The following is a 17,002-nucleotide window of genomic DNA, read 5'->3' on the forward strand; positions in this document are numbered from 1 at the left end:
ATTTAATTAAGTGAACATAAAGCACTGGTTTTCCTTTTATTTTCCTTAAATCTTACTTTAATTCTGTGCCAGCATCCACAGCTTGAAAATGACACCTCCTAAACTACTAAATATTCCACTGATGGAGACCAGTAATGCTGCACCAAACTGTTGCTCTGGTCTGGTCTCCAGTGTATGACTTAAACACACAAAAAATTGTCAATATTTTTCCAATTCCCATTGAATTCTACAACAAATATGAGAAATTAAGACATTAAAAGATTAAAGCAGAGGGTAAGGGTATAAATACAGATGCATAAAAATTAAAGCCTAGCTTGTGATTAGGTCAAGAGAAGCAAAAGATTGAATGAAATTGATTTAAATGATCCCTGAAAAACACTGCAGTTTCTACTCACTGTCTTTGTAGAGCTTGCTTAACAGGGAATTTCTTTCCACAATTTCGGCACTTAAATTCCTTTTCCTCGCTGGGTTTTTGGTGCAAAGTCTGCAGATGCTCAGCTAGGATCTCCTGGCTGGCAAAACTGGATTCACAATTTGGGCATGCATGGTCCTGTTTACAGGTGAGGGGATCTGCATGATGGGAAGCAAAACCAATGTAAAGGAGCAGGTCCCAGGTTTTTTGGTTACATTAAGAGAGACTCTCTGCCAGAAACAGATTATGCAAAAGGGTGGCATGAAACTCAGAAAAAACAGTGTCTCTGAAAGGGTTACAGACAGCCTATCTCAAGTGGATTACCACCAGCATTACTGAAAATGGATGGAAAGTGTTAAGATGGGTGTGACTTAGACTGTTGGCCCAAATCAGTCATTCAACTCAATCAGAACCCCAATGCAGTTACGAGTTTATGAATTCATCTTCTTCTTTGGCAAAGATGCTGAGAATTCCCCAGACAGCTCAGCTCACTTCCTTTTCCTACACACCTTAGGATTGGCTGAATAGCACTATGGGAAGGTTCATTTCTCTCTCTTAAGTAAGAAAGAAACTGCTCCTCTTAGAGCAAAAGCTCTGCATTCATAAGCCCATGTGTCAGGTGAAACAAACTCTGTCTTCAGTTCAAAAATTAATGGTTACTATTTAAGAAATCCAGGCTCTCTCATTCACTCAGTAATACACAAGACTTGCTGCTCCTTATAAGGCAAAGAAGTTCAACCCAAACCCCAAAAAAAAAAAAGAGATAGAAATAATGCAAGAACTCAGATTCAACCCCAGGGACTTTTCAGTTCCCCAGTCCTATACAGTTGGTGTTCTCTTTCTTCATCACCACTTTCAAGCTCTCAAGTTACCCTATGTTTTACATATTGCTCACCTGCAATTTTTTCACCAGCTGGCTGAACTTCTTTATTGCTGCCACTGTCTTCATCTTCCTGGATAACAGTTACTTCTTCCTCCTCCTCCTCCTCTTCTTCCATGTCACTGTCCAAGTACCCAATCAGAAGTTCTGTGTCTGTTTCAATATCTTCCACAGCCAGATAGAAAATATTTTCTCCCTCCTGTTGCAAACAGGAAGTAGAGGCAATAAACAATTATGTCAGAAAAACAAAAATCTGGACAAGTATGAAACCCTAAACTAATATTATCCCTCAACCGTGGAAGGGTTGGCTCCACTCCTCAGGAAGCACAATCCTACAACAGCCTTGCTAAAGACTTCATTCCCAGAGTGGCTGCATGATAGGGTGCATTTGTATTCTGCTGTTTTGGGAATATTCCCCTGCCTCACCTGTGAGGCTTTTCCACTATTCCCTGTATCTTAGAGCAAGGTGGAGATGGCATTAAAGTCCTTTCCTGCCACACTTCACTTGACAAGAACTTCAGGGTTTGAAAATGAAATATTTCAGGATTAGAAAAACAGCAAAACTGAGATCACCAGCACAGCTTTATCTCTCTCCCCAGCGGACTGCAGGAATTCTATCACAGCTTTCAGCAGCATGTTTACATAGTGTTATTTTCTCTTTCTCCCTCTCCTCAAGATTCCCAGCCTTCTCCAACGGGCTTTCACCCCTGGTCAGTTATCCTCACTATCAAATTAGTAGGCACATTTGGAAAATGCACTTTAAACCCTGTGCTGGTTTAAATCAGTGAGGACCCACAAAAGACCACAGGATACAGCCCCATTCTGCACGACAGCACAAACTACAAAACAAAAAGCTCCAAAAGCTTCTTGATAATGCCTTGGACAAGCTTCCAAGCAGCTATATAAACTAACAACTTTGGGCTTTGACACTACTTAATTAAAGTTACCAAGGCTAGCACTAGGGGGTGCAGGGAGCAATCTGCACATCTGTCCCCTAAACTGATATTCTGTGAGACAGAGATACCTTTTCTTCTTTCTATATGTGAACCAACTGTTTTTGGTACTGCCCAAAGCACTGACGGAGACTCATTTCTATGCAATGAAGACTCCCAGTTCTATCATAAATCTTAAATTTTATCTGAGTAACACCCAGAAAAGTTAACTGAAGCTTCTTTGCCCTGCACCTAGCCATACATTTTGTAACAAGCTTCCTTGAGCAAGGACAAGATTATGATTTTTAATTTTTGTAATACACTAAGATTAATTTAAACTGCCAACAGGGGTGTAGCATTCCCTGAGCTGCAGGTGGTCTGTTATATTTTACACAAGATACTGTCACACAGGAGTGGCAGACTGGATAGAGCTGCTATTTTCAAGGATGCACCACTTTTCTGTCCTTATCACAACAGCAGCATTGGAAAACAAAAGATTATGATTTTTTTTCTCAAGATCTATTCTGCAGTCCAGATATCTATCAGCACACCAACCTAACCTCTGTACACATCTACAAGTTGCTGGGTTTCATATGTCTCTGTCAAGTTGCAGAAACCCTTAATTTAGTACAGTCTAAAGTCAAAACAAATCCTCTTGACATGAGGAAAAGTAGAAGGTCTTTCTACACTCAGTCTCCACACAGACAGGATAAAACCATTGGGGTAAATCTAATACACCACTGTTTAGGACAACCTGACTCTAAAAGGAAGAGAACCTCATGAAGGGAAGCACATCTCTATTATTGGATTACCAAAAATAATAATGGAAAGAATTTTAAAAATAAAAGATTTTCAAAATTTGGAAATAAAAAGAAAAAAAGACATGTATCCCAAACAAAAATAAAGCCCCACGTACTAGGAGCTGTCAATGTTTGAGTGCTCTGGGTTACATTTGCATTAGAAAGAAATTAGCTTTGGTACCAGCCCAATCTAAACTCCTTTCTCCCCCAAGGTTAATTTGTTTGGCTTTTCCATCCAAACAAATGCTAACAGCCAGGTATTCAGAGAGCTAATCAATCAAGATATACCCACTAGCTGTAGTAGCTCCTCAAGGCAGCATTTTGAGTGAAAGCAATGGAAGCTCTCCAGAAACCACAAAAGAATTTACATCTCTCTCCCCCCACCAGCAGCACCTGTATGAATCACATTAATCTACGTGCATGCAGACACAGTAAACAGTCTTTTAAATTATTTTAATAATCCCTCTGTTTCAAAGAACACATCTGCGCCATTCCACCTGCCCATGTGCTGGCTGTTTTCCTAACATTCATCTGAAGCAAACCACAACTGTCCTTGGGAGAAAACTCCAAGTGCTTGCTCATCATGGTGACACCACAACCTCCCTTCCTGTTATCCCTGGTTTATTATTCAATTATGTTTTTCTCACCTCTGCCCTCACTGTCCTCTTTTACACTATAAGCCACACAGATCTGCTCAGCAAATACAGTTTTCCAGGCCCAACAGCCCTTGCTATCTCCTTTTTGGTCCACTACAGGAATCTTCCATGCAGACTCTTGGCTTTTCCACACAGTTAAATACCTTCATATCTGCTTTGTAAGAGGGAACACAGGACCACTGACAGCCCATCACACTTTAATCAAAAGCAGAAAACACTTAAGTCATCACTCCTGAAAATTCAGAACACAGGAGGAGGAAGCAGCACAGTCTTGTGTTACCTGAGGGAGGCTTTTCCACCCTTCAGAACCTCAACAGCTGGCTCCATCCCAGCCTTCCTAACCCTTACCCACTTTGTCTCTGTGCCATCAGAGTGTTACCTGATTTCCCTCTGTATCTGATTTCCTGGCAGCAAACCAGTTCTTCAGCCTACCTGCTCTGCCAGCTCTCCCTGGCTACCTCTCCAAACATGCACACTGCCTTTCTCAGTCCTCCCCTGCAGCCCCAGGATGTCAAGTCTGGCAGAGGCAAAACCAACACAGGCAATGTCTGAGGGCAGAAACTGCAATGCAGGAAATGCATGGAGATGATTTCACACACACCCACACACAGCCCAGAATTCAGATTATACCTCATCTAAAATACAGCACCTGAACCACACACACACACAAGATCCAGAAGCCTCAGCTCTCTCTCCTGATCTATTCCTATGCTATTAGATTGCATGGCAAGGCAGAAAACCTCTGAGACACAAATGTGACACTGAACAGAACACAAGGCTAAACTACTACAGCAATTCTGGCATTTCTCCATGCTCCAGTTTTCAGTAATAGCTCCCAATGAAGCCTAGAATATTTTTCCATCTGAATACTCTGTATTAGGATAGGCTTTAAAGTCTTAAAAAACCCTGTGAGATAATTTAGCAAATTTTTATTCATTTCTATCATTTTCCTTATAAAGAAACCCACTGGCATGCACTGGATATTCCATTAAAACTCCTGTTTAGAAGTTCAGGTCGTTTACTGGAAAGAACATGAATTGTTCCCACTGCTCTCTCTTGTGAGCCTTACTTTGCCTTTGCTGACAATGACTGTGCCCTGACGAGGTGCTAATCACACCTCCTGTATGAGAGCCCCTCATGTCTGCTGCCATAAGGAGGACAACAAATTTCATCAGCAACAAACTTCGGCTTTCTTGGCATAGAAAAACCAAATTTTTTTTGTCTGGCCTCAAAATAAACTATAATTATTTTGTCAGGGACACACAGGCTAATCCTGGGGGAAGAAAGTCATCTCATTATGAAAAAGCAGAACAGTCATTTTAAGAAATGCTGATAAATAATTCTCCTTTTCCTGATTGTTTTCCAGTTTGGATTACATCAGCAAATACCTTAAGTTGGCCTGAAACAACATTTTGTAAAGTATACATTTTGAGAAAAAAAATGCACAGTCATGTAATTCTTATTTATGTGGGAGTGGAAATTGATTTACTGTGAAACTGAGCTGTTAAAAAAAAAGCAGATAGCTAATTTCTTTAATAATCTCTAAAAGAACAACAGCTGGATGGAAAGGTATCCCTGTCTCTGTTGTATCCTGTAAGGTCACAGAACACTTCCAAAAATGAGCAATTAAACAGAATAAACTCTCCAGCTTGAGAGACGAGCTGTCAAGTAAGAGTGAAAGGATAGAATAGAATTCCATAAAATCAAAGATGGCACAGAAAAATAAAGTAACTATTCACTGTTATACCAGAACTAGGAAATCAAGTGAAATTAAGGAGTGTCTAGAAGAAAAACAGAAGTATATTTCAACATAATTAAAGCAGTGGAACTCAGGACCAGAGAGTGCTGCAAATGGCAACTATAAAAATGAAAAAATGAGCTGGATAAATTCAGATCAACAGCAAAGACAAGAAAATTAACTTTTTTTTATTAATTTATCCTCAGGCACCATATGATCATCCTATCAGACAATTAAGATGGTTCAATTTTCTGTTTTCTACTTAAGTATTTTCAGCACCGTGCCTCCTTTCAAGCCTGTCACACTTTCAGAATTAACTATATAATATGTTATCTATATTATATGATATTACTAATTTTATTGAACAATAATGTAAAATGCATGATTCTGCTTTACATACAAGTAAGCCCATACCCAAGTTTGGCATGAAACACACACAGGTCTCTAAATAATTATAATACTTAAACCTTTCAAATAGCATCAGATTCCAAGGACTTTTCTGGTCTTTCATCCTACCACTCTTATTTGTGGTATTACCTTAAGAAGAAGAGTTCTCTTCTAAAAACAAAGGCAGAAAGAGAAAAGCAGTTCACTACTTTGCTCAGATGTTGCAATTTTATTACAAGACATGAAGACCAAAGAGGAAATCAAATTAATAAATGAGTAACAGGAAGCAAATGGTAGAAATCCACCAAATCTACCTGGATGGCTGCCAGGTTCTTCTGTTCCTGGGATGGAGCCTCATGGACAAAGCGCAGCCAGTTTGAATGGCGTGGGTTGCTGGCATCCAGGACATAAAGGACCTCGCCTTTGCTCCCACGAACCTGAAACATTGCAAACAAATCCCCAAGCAAAATTAAAATTATAAAACCCAATATGTCCAGCCTTTGATCACTCAGTGAAAAAACCACTTTAAAAAAAGAATTGGGCACACAAGATACATCCATCTCCATATCTAGACCTTTTGACTACCATTACAGATCCATATCATTCGTATGATTTCTACAATTCTGACAGAATTCCAGCTTACAGTGAAAAAGGAAGATAATAGAAATAACAACTTAATATTAACTAAGTCATTCTTTCCCCTAAACACATACTGCTGTAAAAATACATCTGTCACTGCCAAAAAACCCCTTTTGTTTCTTTTTAAATAATAGATCACTTGCATCTCCACTGATCCAGACAACAGAGAGCCATGCAAAAAGGTCATACAGCCACACTATTGTTCCATGTGATTTATTTATATAATGAATGGATTTTATTTTCCATCTGTCAACATGAAGTATCCAGGGCAGGTATTTCCTAAGAGCTAGGGAATTTGGCTATGTAAGATCAAAATTAGATTGTCTTCGTGGCCTTGTATATAAATTGCTCACATTCTTGCTATATTTGTTTCTAATAGAATGCAATATCATATTTCTTCAGTATGACTGCTTCAATTACCTAAACATTTAGTATATCATTAAAAAGACAAAAACTGTATTCCATTGCAATAATAGCTGGTGACAGCACGTTGTTCTCAGATTAAGCAAAAAAAGAATTACTGTAGTTCTGCAAACAAATAAGGATCTTCAAAACTCATTACTGCTCTTCTGAAGGAAAAAGGGCACATCATGAAAAGGTGCCAACATTCAAACTTTAAGAGCTCTTACTTTCCAGCACATGGATTAACCACAGTGAAAAGTGTCAAACCTACACATTGAAATGCATCTGGAAACAATATTATCTGATACTAAGCACTAATGGTTTCCCAGAGAGGCCCTGCATGTCCCAACCCTGGGAGTGTTCAAGGCCAGATGGGATGGGGCCCTGAGCAACCTGATCTAATGAGTGGCATCCCTGTCCCTGGCAGGGGGGCTGGAACTGGTTGGTCTTTAGGGTGCTTTCCAACCCAAACTATTCTGGGATATTATAATAATCACCCAGTTCTACAGAGGCTTTGTGCTTTAGCTACCAAAACACAAACTACAGGAGCCCACTATGTAGATCCTAGAAAGGCTTCCATCCGATTTTCAGTTGGAATGAGAAGCAATCCAGGTCCTACTATAACAACTATACATTACACTATCTAACTTTTCATCAATTTTTCTTTATTGGCTTGATCCTTAAATTATATCATTTCTATTTGCTTCAGTGACACACAGTCATCTCAGTTATGCTTCCAGAGTCTCTGCCAATCCACAGAGAGATGCCAAACATGAAGCAGAGCTTTAACACATAAGGAAACTATCGATAAAGGAATACAATAAATCCCTTAAAAACATTCTGTATTTTCCACTGCTTCTTTCACCTCATAAGGAAATAATGCTGCATTGAATATACAGATGACAGCATGAGAAGTCAAGAAAAAGTGCAGAAGCACTGCACCTTGTGTGGACTAGACTGGTGACATGAACCAGTCCTTTCCTGGTTGCATCAATAGAAGGTTCCTAAATGAACTGATGGCAGTGGATCCCAAACCTAGCACTTAAAACCAGCACCTAAAATGGATACACATATCCACATTATGTACCTCAAACTGAGGTGCCCAAGAACTATCTTCTTGAGAATCAACACAAAAGGTGCCACTGAACTAACTCAGCCAAATGCCTTCAATGTAAAAGGAAACACATGACATTCACTGTGACCACGCAGGGCGAGGTTCCACCTCAAAGCCAATCAGGACAATTTCAGTGATGCCACATTAACAAGCACCAGAAGAATTCAGGAACAGAACAGTTCAGGAGAAGATGTGTCCCTGGCCAATGTATAAGCTCCCCATATGAAACCCTACACAGGCCTAAATAACACCTAAGCTGCTTTCTGGAAACAATTTCCTAAACATTTCTAAATCAAAAAAATCTACATTCATCAAACAATCATGTAGAGAAAAGTACTGGTTTCTGCACTGCTTCGTTTTGGATTAGCGGAAAATATGATCTTTATTGCTGTGACATAAAACAGCTAGATGCAATACTTCTGCATCCTGAGTTCAGACCATCACAGAGCCCACGGCAGAGTGGAAACTCACATTTTAACATTGCTGGAGATATTTAAAATAACTCCAGCAAAAGAAACCTGAGGCAGCAACTGCTGATTTGCTTGCTCAGTAAGAAGTCAGGGACAGAGACAGCGTGTGACATTTTCCTTCAGCCAAAACACACAGCAAGTTTTCCATGGTAATGAAGCTCCTCGTGGTGCCTGACATTACCTGACCCTGCAAGGGACAGAAGGGTAGAGGAGGCTCACTCCCAGACTCCTGCAAATTGTGGAGCTTTCAGGAGCAGGGTTGAACTTCCCTTTCCCTGGAATGATACCCAAATCTCCCTAAGCAAACTGTGTGTGATCTTCTACAGTAAGCTCAGACTGGAATACAAACACCTCAGCCAAGCAGCACGTGCTTTCCAGCATCCTAAACACATCCCACAACTGAAGATAGGAGGTTAACACTCAGCAACTTTCAGGATTAGATCCTTCTCATCACACAAACTGTAAGATCAATAATGGGCCTGCTCCAAAAGTCCCTAAAACTTGAGAATAGTTTACTAAAATTGAAATTCTGGGACGTAGACTTGCAGCTGAGATAGTGCACCAATTTCTGATTTGTGTAAAAGCCCAGATCATTTAGGAAATGAGAAAAACAAAAGCATTTCTGAAAATTAAACAAAGATTCAGCCAAAAACATTTAAAAGCAAACAGTTTTCAATGTAAACAGTATTTGAGGAACAATCATTGGGAAGGTAGCCTACACACAGAAAAATTCAAGACTATATTGTTCAGAATAAGATTTATAGTATATTCACCTTGACAGCAAACACAGAATTCATCTAATTAAGATTTATTTCATCATGAATCAACAGACATCATTTGACTTCATTTCTTGTGTGTAAGAGCCTTCCTATGCCAGAAGCACATTTTACAGGCAAGATACCAAAGAAAGAAGAAAAAAACCCCAAAAAATAAGAAAGCCACCAAAACACACCAAGCTTAATGTGCTTGACTTCTTATACCTCAATCCTGAACACCACAGCTCTGATCTGAAGCTGGCTCCAGCCAATAGCAGATTTTCTGTTGCCTTCACCAGTTTTCAGGCAGGCTTATTTAACTGAAAACAACTGTCACAGCAAAAGTGATGCAAGTGAAGCAGTAGAAATGCAAGTTCATTTCATTTTCTTATATAAATAAACACAAACATTGGCTTCCATTGAAAGACCATTTTCTGATCTCTTTGGTTTTAATGTAACAATGAAGAAAACATGATCCTGGCAGATAGACAGAAACCCAACCTGAAATATGTAACATTCAGCATTACATGGTGTATTATGTTCCATCCAACCCTGACCAACATTTCTTCATGGAATGTCAGAGTATTTGAAGAAGGACCAAATCTTTCCAGCGCTCCCTGTTTCAACATTTGCCAAAGTCACCACCAGAAGTATATGCCTGCCACAATCCAGTAGGAGTGAAATGAATTCCCCTTTCTTGGTTAAGGATAATGAAGAAAAGGAACTGAACATGCATAAATGAACTGATATCTTCCCTTCACAAAGGCACATCTTAGCCTCCACAGTAAAAACGTCTGTGAACTTCTAACCTGAAGATTATTTCCTGCTTGCCTTTAAGCGCTTGCTTCTCCAGCAAATACAGTTCAAAGCTGCTATGCCAATACACACAGAGAAGTATTTAATCAAGGTGTAAGAAGAAAACTCTCAATTCATTACCAGCAACAAGCTGGGTCCTTCACCAGCACGTTTAGAGAGCTGGGGGATAACACAGAGGTGTTTCCTTAACAAAAAGAAAGAGAAAGCACAAAGCCATGCGGACATTTTCTTGGCTTTTTATTATCACTCTTAACTAAATGGCTACCACAGGCTTGTTTAAGGGTTTTTTTTTCCTTTCACACCACTCATAAATAAAACATTTCAGCCTGTAGCTCCTTACAAAGATAACAGCAAGATCAGGGATGCTTCCCACCCACTGGAATCTTCCACTTCCCAGGAATCTGATGAATGAGCAAGTATAAACCTTTGATTTCTGCGCAACTATGCATGTTACAGACAGAGTAATGGCATTCTGCTTTATTTAATTTAAATAGAAACTCTAACATCTTCAGAATTTTACTGAACAAAATCACGGGGCTCAACAAACGTTCTCGGTGCCACATTTTCCCTGAGACCAAAAGAAAACACAATGCGTGCAATTCTGTCTCAACGTGATGCCTTAGAGATGCCAACTCACAATGCTGGTCTTGGAGAAAAAGGAATGGCTGGATCAAAACAGACCACATCACAGAGCACTACTCTGCACAACTACAAATGCATATGGCAAACTTTCTCACAGCAAAATATTCCATAAAATTGAAGCCTGGATCCCAGGCATCACATGCTAAGGAGAGAAATGTTGCACTAATGCCCATTTTTTTCCTTAACTTACAAAAAGCCTCTACTGCTTGAGACTTCTTTCTGAAGGTGCTCTCTCTGAAAACATTTTTTTTGACTGCCATCAGACTGTGAAGTCAGGCTTTAGTGTGCCTCCCGCCAATAGCCTTCAAATTAATTATTTTTAATATCTTTGGTACAGCTGACTACACACAAACTTGGCCAGTTTCTGTGCGTGCTTCCCACAGGCTCTGGAATAACCATCTACTTGGGCTGTTCAAGTCTTACTTTCTGCATTCCTGGTCTCAATTTTCAACTTCAGACTACTCCCAGCATGATTTAAATTATATTATAAAGCTCACGTTCAGATCAACTTCAGTAAACATGAACAACTTGGTTTAAAACATTCAGGAAGTCATAAAATTTGGTATGCAGGAATCTTTTCAAGGCTCTCAAAACTAGGTTACAGTAAGATATTATGAAATGATTTTAAAACAGCTCATAAAAACCTCATTTTCTGATTTGCTGTCAATGGGGTCACATTAGTGTCACCAATAAATAAATGTATTTGCCTTTTCTTTCCTGTCGTGCAGAAACAGATAAATCTATTTAAGTATGAGCAATGAGAATCTGGAAAATCATAAAGCTTTCCAACAAACCTAAAGGCCTTCTCACTGCTGTAATCCCCTCACTGTGTTTTCTGAAATCCTTGTTCTAGCACACGCATTTTACTGATTTAAAACAACCTGCAGACACATCAGGAAGGGCCAAGTGAGCCAGGGCACACGAACATGTACTGTACTCAGCAAACACCTGCAATAAAAGCACACTGTACTGCTCTGGTTCCAGCTGGGAACAAAGAGGATGAAACTGGTTCCTCTGAGTACATAACCCAAAAGGGAAAAGGGAACAAATTGTCCACACCTCTTCTCTGGGAAAGGGCATTTGGGGCACACCCCTAGATTGAAATCGGCAAAAGAAAGGGAGAAAACAGAGCTTCACAGGCTGGAGTTAGCACTCACCTAGGAATATTTCACCACTCACAATATTTATAATGAGTTTGGGTTAAAAGGGATGGGCTTTTAACATTCTCACATCTTTCTAGGGCACGGAATCTATCTGTAGCTCTGCTAAGGCTGCATCAATACACTGCTCTCTTCATAAGCTGCTCAGTGATGTTAATGCCAGAGATTTTTCAAATAAACATGTATTTTGTGCTAAATGCACTGATAGTGCTTTAAGCCAGATGTCAAACATAAGTTTTTTTATACCATGCAGTAAACAGTCCTTCCACCTCTAACCACAGAAAGCTAAAAAAGTAAGAAATGAGCCTTCTCCTCAGTGTAAAAGAGGACTAAATGTGCATTCAATAGAAACTGCTTGGCTGAGGGAAAAAAAGAAGGAAAAAAAGAAAAAAAGAAAAAATAAATTCTGCTCAAAGAACTACAGCAGTAAATAAAGATTACAAAGACAGAACAGAGGCACCAGAAAGAAGACATTTTTAACAAGTTGGAAATGTTGTTATTGCCACTGTTTTTCAGTCAGTGTAATCTCCTCAACTGGTGTGCTCAGATTTTACTTCAGGCACACAGAGGTACAACAGGAGCTAGGATGCGTTATGTACCTAATTACAAGAACTAGTGCATAAACTGCTGTTCCTGCCTAATGCATATAAAAAATAAAAAGTTGCCCACAGCACCAGGCTTCTATTTTACTAAAGACCTCACACCTACTCATTGCATTAAAAACTGGTAAAATTTTAAAACGTTGCTCATGCAGTTTGATCCAAATCCCAACCCAAGTGTCACACTGGGAAATGTTTCGTATTTCAGCAGAAGGAAGCCATAAGCTGGTACCTGTTGATTAGCATAAATCAGTATCTCTGTAACTTACAATCTGCTTCCCAATTCAAATTAATTTTTCTAATTATTTTCAAATGTTTTAATGATTTTTCACAATGTTATTATATGTGTATTTGGCTTGACTTGATGTTTTTTCACACTTCATTGATTAGAAACCATCATTTGTTTTTTCTTTAGCTTTAAAGCAGTCAATCCTCCTCCATCCAGGCAGTGTAATTTACAAGTACCAAATCTCACTACAGGATCTTTAAGCTATGACACAAAATAGAAAGGATTTGTTACAATAAAACCTAATTCTGAGAACACTTGGTGCAAGGTGCAATGAAGTCAGTCTACTCACTTCCCACATGAGCCTGCAGTCTGTGTCCTCATCCAGTTCCTGCGGCATTCGCTTCTCCCCTGCAAAGGGGCCAAACTTTTCACCCTAAGGAAAAATTATAAAAGAAAAAGAATCAGTAGGAGGAAAAAAGAAAAAGCCAAGTCAATCATCAAACTCCAGCAGAGGAGTAATTTTTAGCTTCAAACAGGAAAGGAGAGTTTTCCTTTATTGCCCTACTTTATTGCCAAGAAGGTGCACATCCTTGAGGGTTCAACTTGAAGCTCATTCCCATTCTTCTCATACTTTGAAGAACCTCATAAAACCATATCTACCTTCTGCATGCTTATTTCTCCTTTGGGAAGCAGGATTTTTCTTTATTTTAAATAAGGCTGAAATTTACAAGTCAAATTTCTTGTATTTCTTACAAAATTTTCAGGAAGCACCTTGCAACAGGCATCCAACTAAAACAAAGAACTTGGCATGCACCAAGTTTACACTAGACTTATTTGTGAGATTATTTGCAACGTTACTTTTTGAAGTGCCACAAATCAAAAGACTGAATAACTGAGGCCTTGATCATACAGAGAGATTTGTTTAAAATTGTAAGGGAGTATGCACGTGCTTATGAATTAATTTGAGCCTTCATAAACAAAATTAAAATGTTCCACCACCTGCTAGTCATAACACCCACTGTGAAAGCATCCATTGATATGTTCTTCCAAAAGTATTTGGCATCAGGGTTTTTTTCCTGCACAGACGTCACAGGAGCAGCAGGGCAAAATAATTAAATAGGACTTTCTTCTCCCACAGGCCTAACTTCCCCCCACACACAGGGACAGGCCCTAAAACCCGCCATGTAGGATGCTGTGCTCCTCCAGGCAGCATTCACATTCAAAAGCACTTATCCTTTCAAGCATTACAGATTTTAAGTGTATATAGAAAAGCAACTTTGGTGTTTCTTTTAAAAGCAACAGTATTTTGGATTTAAAAAAAAGTATTGATCTTGTCCACTTATCCCTTCCTCCAGGCACATTCCACATTCCCAGCAATAGCCTGCTACATGCTTTCCTTCTTGCTTAGTTTTTACAGATTGCCTACAGGTAAAGAAAAAAAAGTGGAATGGAAAACATCCAGGACTGTTCCTCTTGGAAACAGGAAACCAATTTTTTTAGAAAAACAAACAACTTGTATTTAAAATGAAACCTGAAGTGGTAATAAACAAAAGAAAATGAAACTGATATTGCAGAATGAGGCAACAGAACTGAGGGACAAATTTCTAAATGTGCACAAAGAACTTTTCACTACAAGGAACAGCAAAGGAGAAGGTAAAAACACAAGTACAGCAGGAGTCAGCAACTGGAGCCCAGAGCAAGAAAGGAGCCAGACAGGGGCAGTGGCAGTAAAAACTGGCACTCTGGAGCTTCATAGCCTCACCTCTCATCAATTTCCACACCACCCTTCATCTTTTTGCTGATAAATAATGTCAGAGTTCCTCCCCTGCCAGTTTTTCAAATCCTGGGATTCAATACGCAGGCTGAAACTTCCTCCTTCTCTTACCTCATGGGCAAGGAAGGTGGAAATGGGCAAATACAGCTGTATGTGTACAGCACCCACAGTGCTAATGTCACCCATCGCTGAAGCACAGCAACAGCTCAGAACTGCAAACATCACACACCATTCCCACCTCAGTACTCCAAACCACGAAACCTCCACTGCTATATTCAAATATTGAAGACATTCTGGAAGCTCAGAACAAGGGCAAAAGCAACACGTCCACCTCTGAACACAGAGTAAACACAACATAAACTGCAGGTGATGTGGATTTCTAAGCACTTTTTATGGTTTCTCAAATTTGGGGGGTAACCAAAACCTGATGTCTTGGTCCATGGGGATAAGTGCAATTATTTGTTTAGCCTTTCAGACCATTTTCTTCATATATACATATACACACACATATAGACACATTATTTCTGGTTAATGGACAGGTTATATGCCAACATACATTAATCAAAAACATACTCAAGACTTCAACTTCCTCTCTGCTCAATAAAAGTGAGGCATACAACACAGTCTGAAGGCAGAGAAATTATTCAGTACAGAAAAGCACATTTTCCAGTGCTGAAAAAGCCATTTTCAACAGTTGCTTTCAAAAAAGCAGCAGTGACTAATCTTCCAGTTGCAGCAATACACTGAGAAATGCAATGGCTCTCTGATGATTACACCGAGAGCCTCATGATGTGGGTGCTCTGCAGCCTGAGGCCAGCTCATGTAAAACAGAAGGTACACGGGAATCACGGCTTTGTTAAGGCAACAAAACAAAAAGTTTGCACCTTTTATGATTACAAACAAAATCTTGAAAGCCCCCCACGCCTGAAGGTGCACAAGCAGATGGTAGGCAGCAGCAGTTCAGAATGTATTATTACCAAAACTTTGCTAATAGCAGAATTTTCAGAGGCCTCCACAACACTTGGAGAGTTGGTACTGCAATTTCTGATTATAAGATCATCCAAATTTTGTTTTACTTTCAGTTCAGACTACTGCAATTGTGTGGCAGCAACAGAGAGAAAATAGTGCAGTATTTAATACTTAGCAACTTAGGTTTTACTTCACAATAAAGTGTCACATTCAACACCTTCTCCCAATCCCAAAACTCCATGGAATTAATTTAACATCTATAAGCTGCTGTTAATCACAGCCACAAAGTGTGGCACTTCTGCTTCATTACTAGACAGGGGAACAAGTTGAGAGCAATTCAGCTGTGAATTTTCTTTCCATGGAAAAGAGTAACATGGAGTCTGGCTCCATGTACTGGTGTCCAGGGTACCACCTGTGTTATTTACACATCTACCCTTCTCCCAACAAAGAACACAGGCCTTAGGTCCCCAACAAATTTTAGGAGAATGTTTTAATAAACCACAGAGCAACTCAAGACTTGGTTCCTCTGCCTGTTCTTCAGAGCAGGGCTTTGCACACCACAGCTCTCTGTGTTACCAGCACAGAGGACTCAGTGCCAAAGGACAGATCTGTGACAGAGACTGTCACCAGACACCCCTAATAGAAAGGGATCCTACTGCAGCTGCCTCTGCCTTCTGCAGTCCACATGAAGTACACACCACACTTGCAACACTTTTTCTAGGTGCTTGCACGGCTCTAACCCCATACACTTTGCCCGTATGAAGTTCCTAAGTAAGGTGGAATAACTCAGGCAGGAAATCACTATATTTGTCCCAGCAAGCAGCTCTAATGGTTCAGTTGGCAACAGTGTAAAGGACAGAAGCGCAGACCCCCAGCTCTGAATTGGGGATACTAATTCCCATGAGTTTCATTCTATTTCAGAGTCCAGAAATTAACAAATGCTACTAGTGTACAGCCTTCCTTGCTGTGTGAACCCAAAAGGTTTTGAAATTAAACTTCAGAACCTCAGTAGAAAAGTTTTAAAGAATTAAACCAAACGAAATAAAATTGTTCCCTCACGGTCCCCTTAACACTCAGAGACACCTTAATGTGAGACCTCCACCCCATCGAGTCTAAGTCCTGTTGATGAAACCAGTGAAAAATTAGGAAAGAAAATCAGAGCCAAAACAGAGCGGACAAAGATGGAAGGCAAAACATACAAAACACAGAAAAGTGTATACTAATGACGGGTTCATAGTTTTGGTATGCCTTTATGTGTCCTAACAAGCTGCCTGGACAGTCTCAGCTGGAATTTCACATGATCAAGATACTTTCAATTATGAAGTGTGAACAGGCATCACCTGGTTGGAGCACGAGACTGGGTTCAGCTGAATTACACAGTTCAGGGACCCGGCTTTAAAACGCCGAAAAAAGGAGTTAAAGCACGGTCCGGCCGAGCGAGCGCGGAGAGCCGTGAGGGAGCTGACGGGAGCCCGAGAGCCCCGGGCGGCCCCCCTGCCCTCAGAGCCGGACCCGCACGGAGGCGGTCCCGCCCGGGGGAGCTCTGCCCTCCAAACTGTGCCAGACGCACAAACCAAGTTAAAAAAAAAAAAATCACAAAATGGGGAAAATAAAATTCCTCAGAGCAA

General features: G+C 40.0%; 1 protein-coding gene across 3 annotated transcripts in view; it reads right to left on the bottom strand.

The window, feature by feature from the left end:
• The window catches only part of PRDM5 (PR/SET domain 5), a 54,965-nt gene extending 41,905 nt beyond the window's left edge, over positions 1-13,060 (bottom strand). For all 3 annotated transcript variants that reach the window (XM_031061987.1, XM_031061988.1, XM_031061986.1), the window contains exons 1-4: positions 12,981-13,060; positions 6,120-6,242; positions 1,308-1,491; positions 396-570 (exon numbers count right to left, since the gene is read on the bottom strand). In XM_031061987.1, coding sequence (XP_030917847.1) covers positions 396-570; positions 1,308-1,491; positions 6,120-6,242; positions 12,981-13,028 — 530 coding nt within the window. In that variant the 5' untranslated portion in view covers positions 13,029-13,060. The remainder of the gene's footprint in view (positions 1-395; positions 571-1,307; positions 1,492-6,119; positions 6,243-12,980) is intronic.
• Positions 13,061-17,002: the final 3,942 nt, after the last annotated feature.

Source organism: Geospiza fortis, unplaced genomic scaffold (assembly GCF_000277835.1).
Source record: "Geospiza fortis unplaced genomic scaffold, GeoFor_1.0 scaffold636, whole genome shotgun sequence".
Lineage (NCBI taxonomy): Eukaryota > Metazoa > Chordata > Aves > Passeriformes > Thraupidae > Geospiza > Geospiza fortis.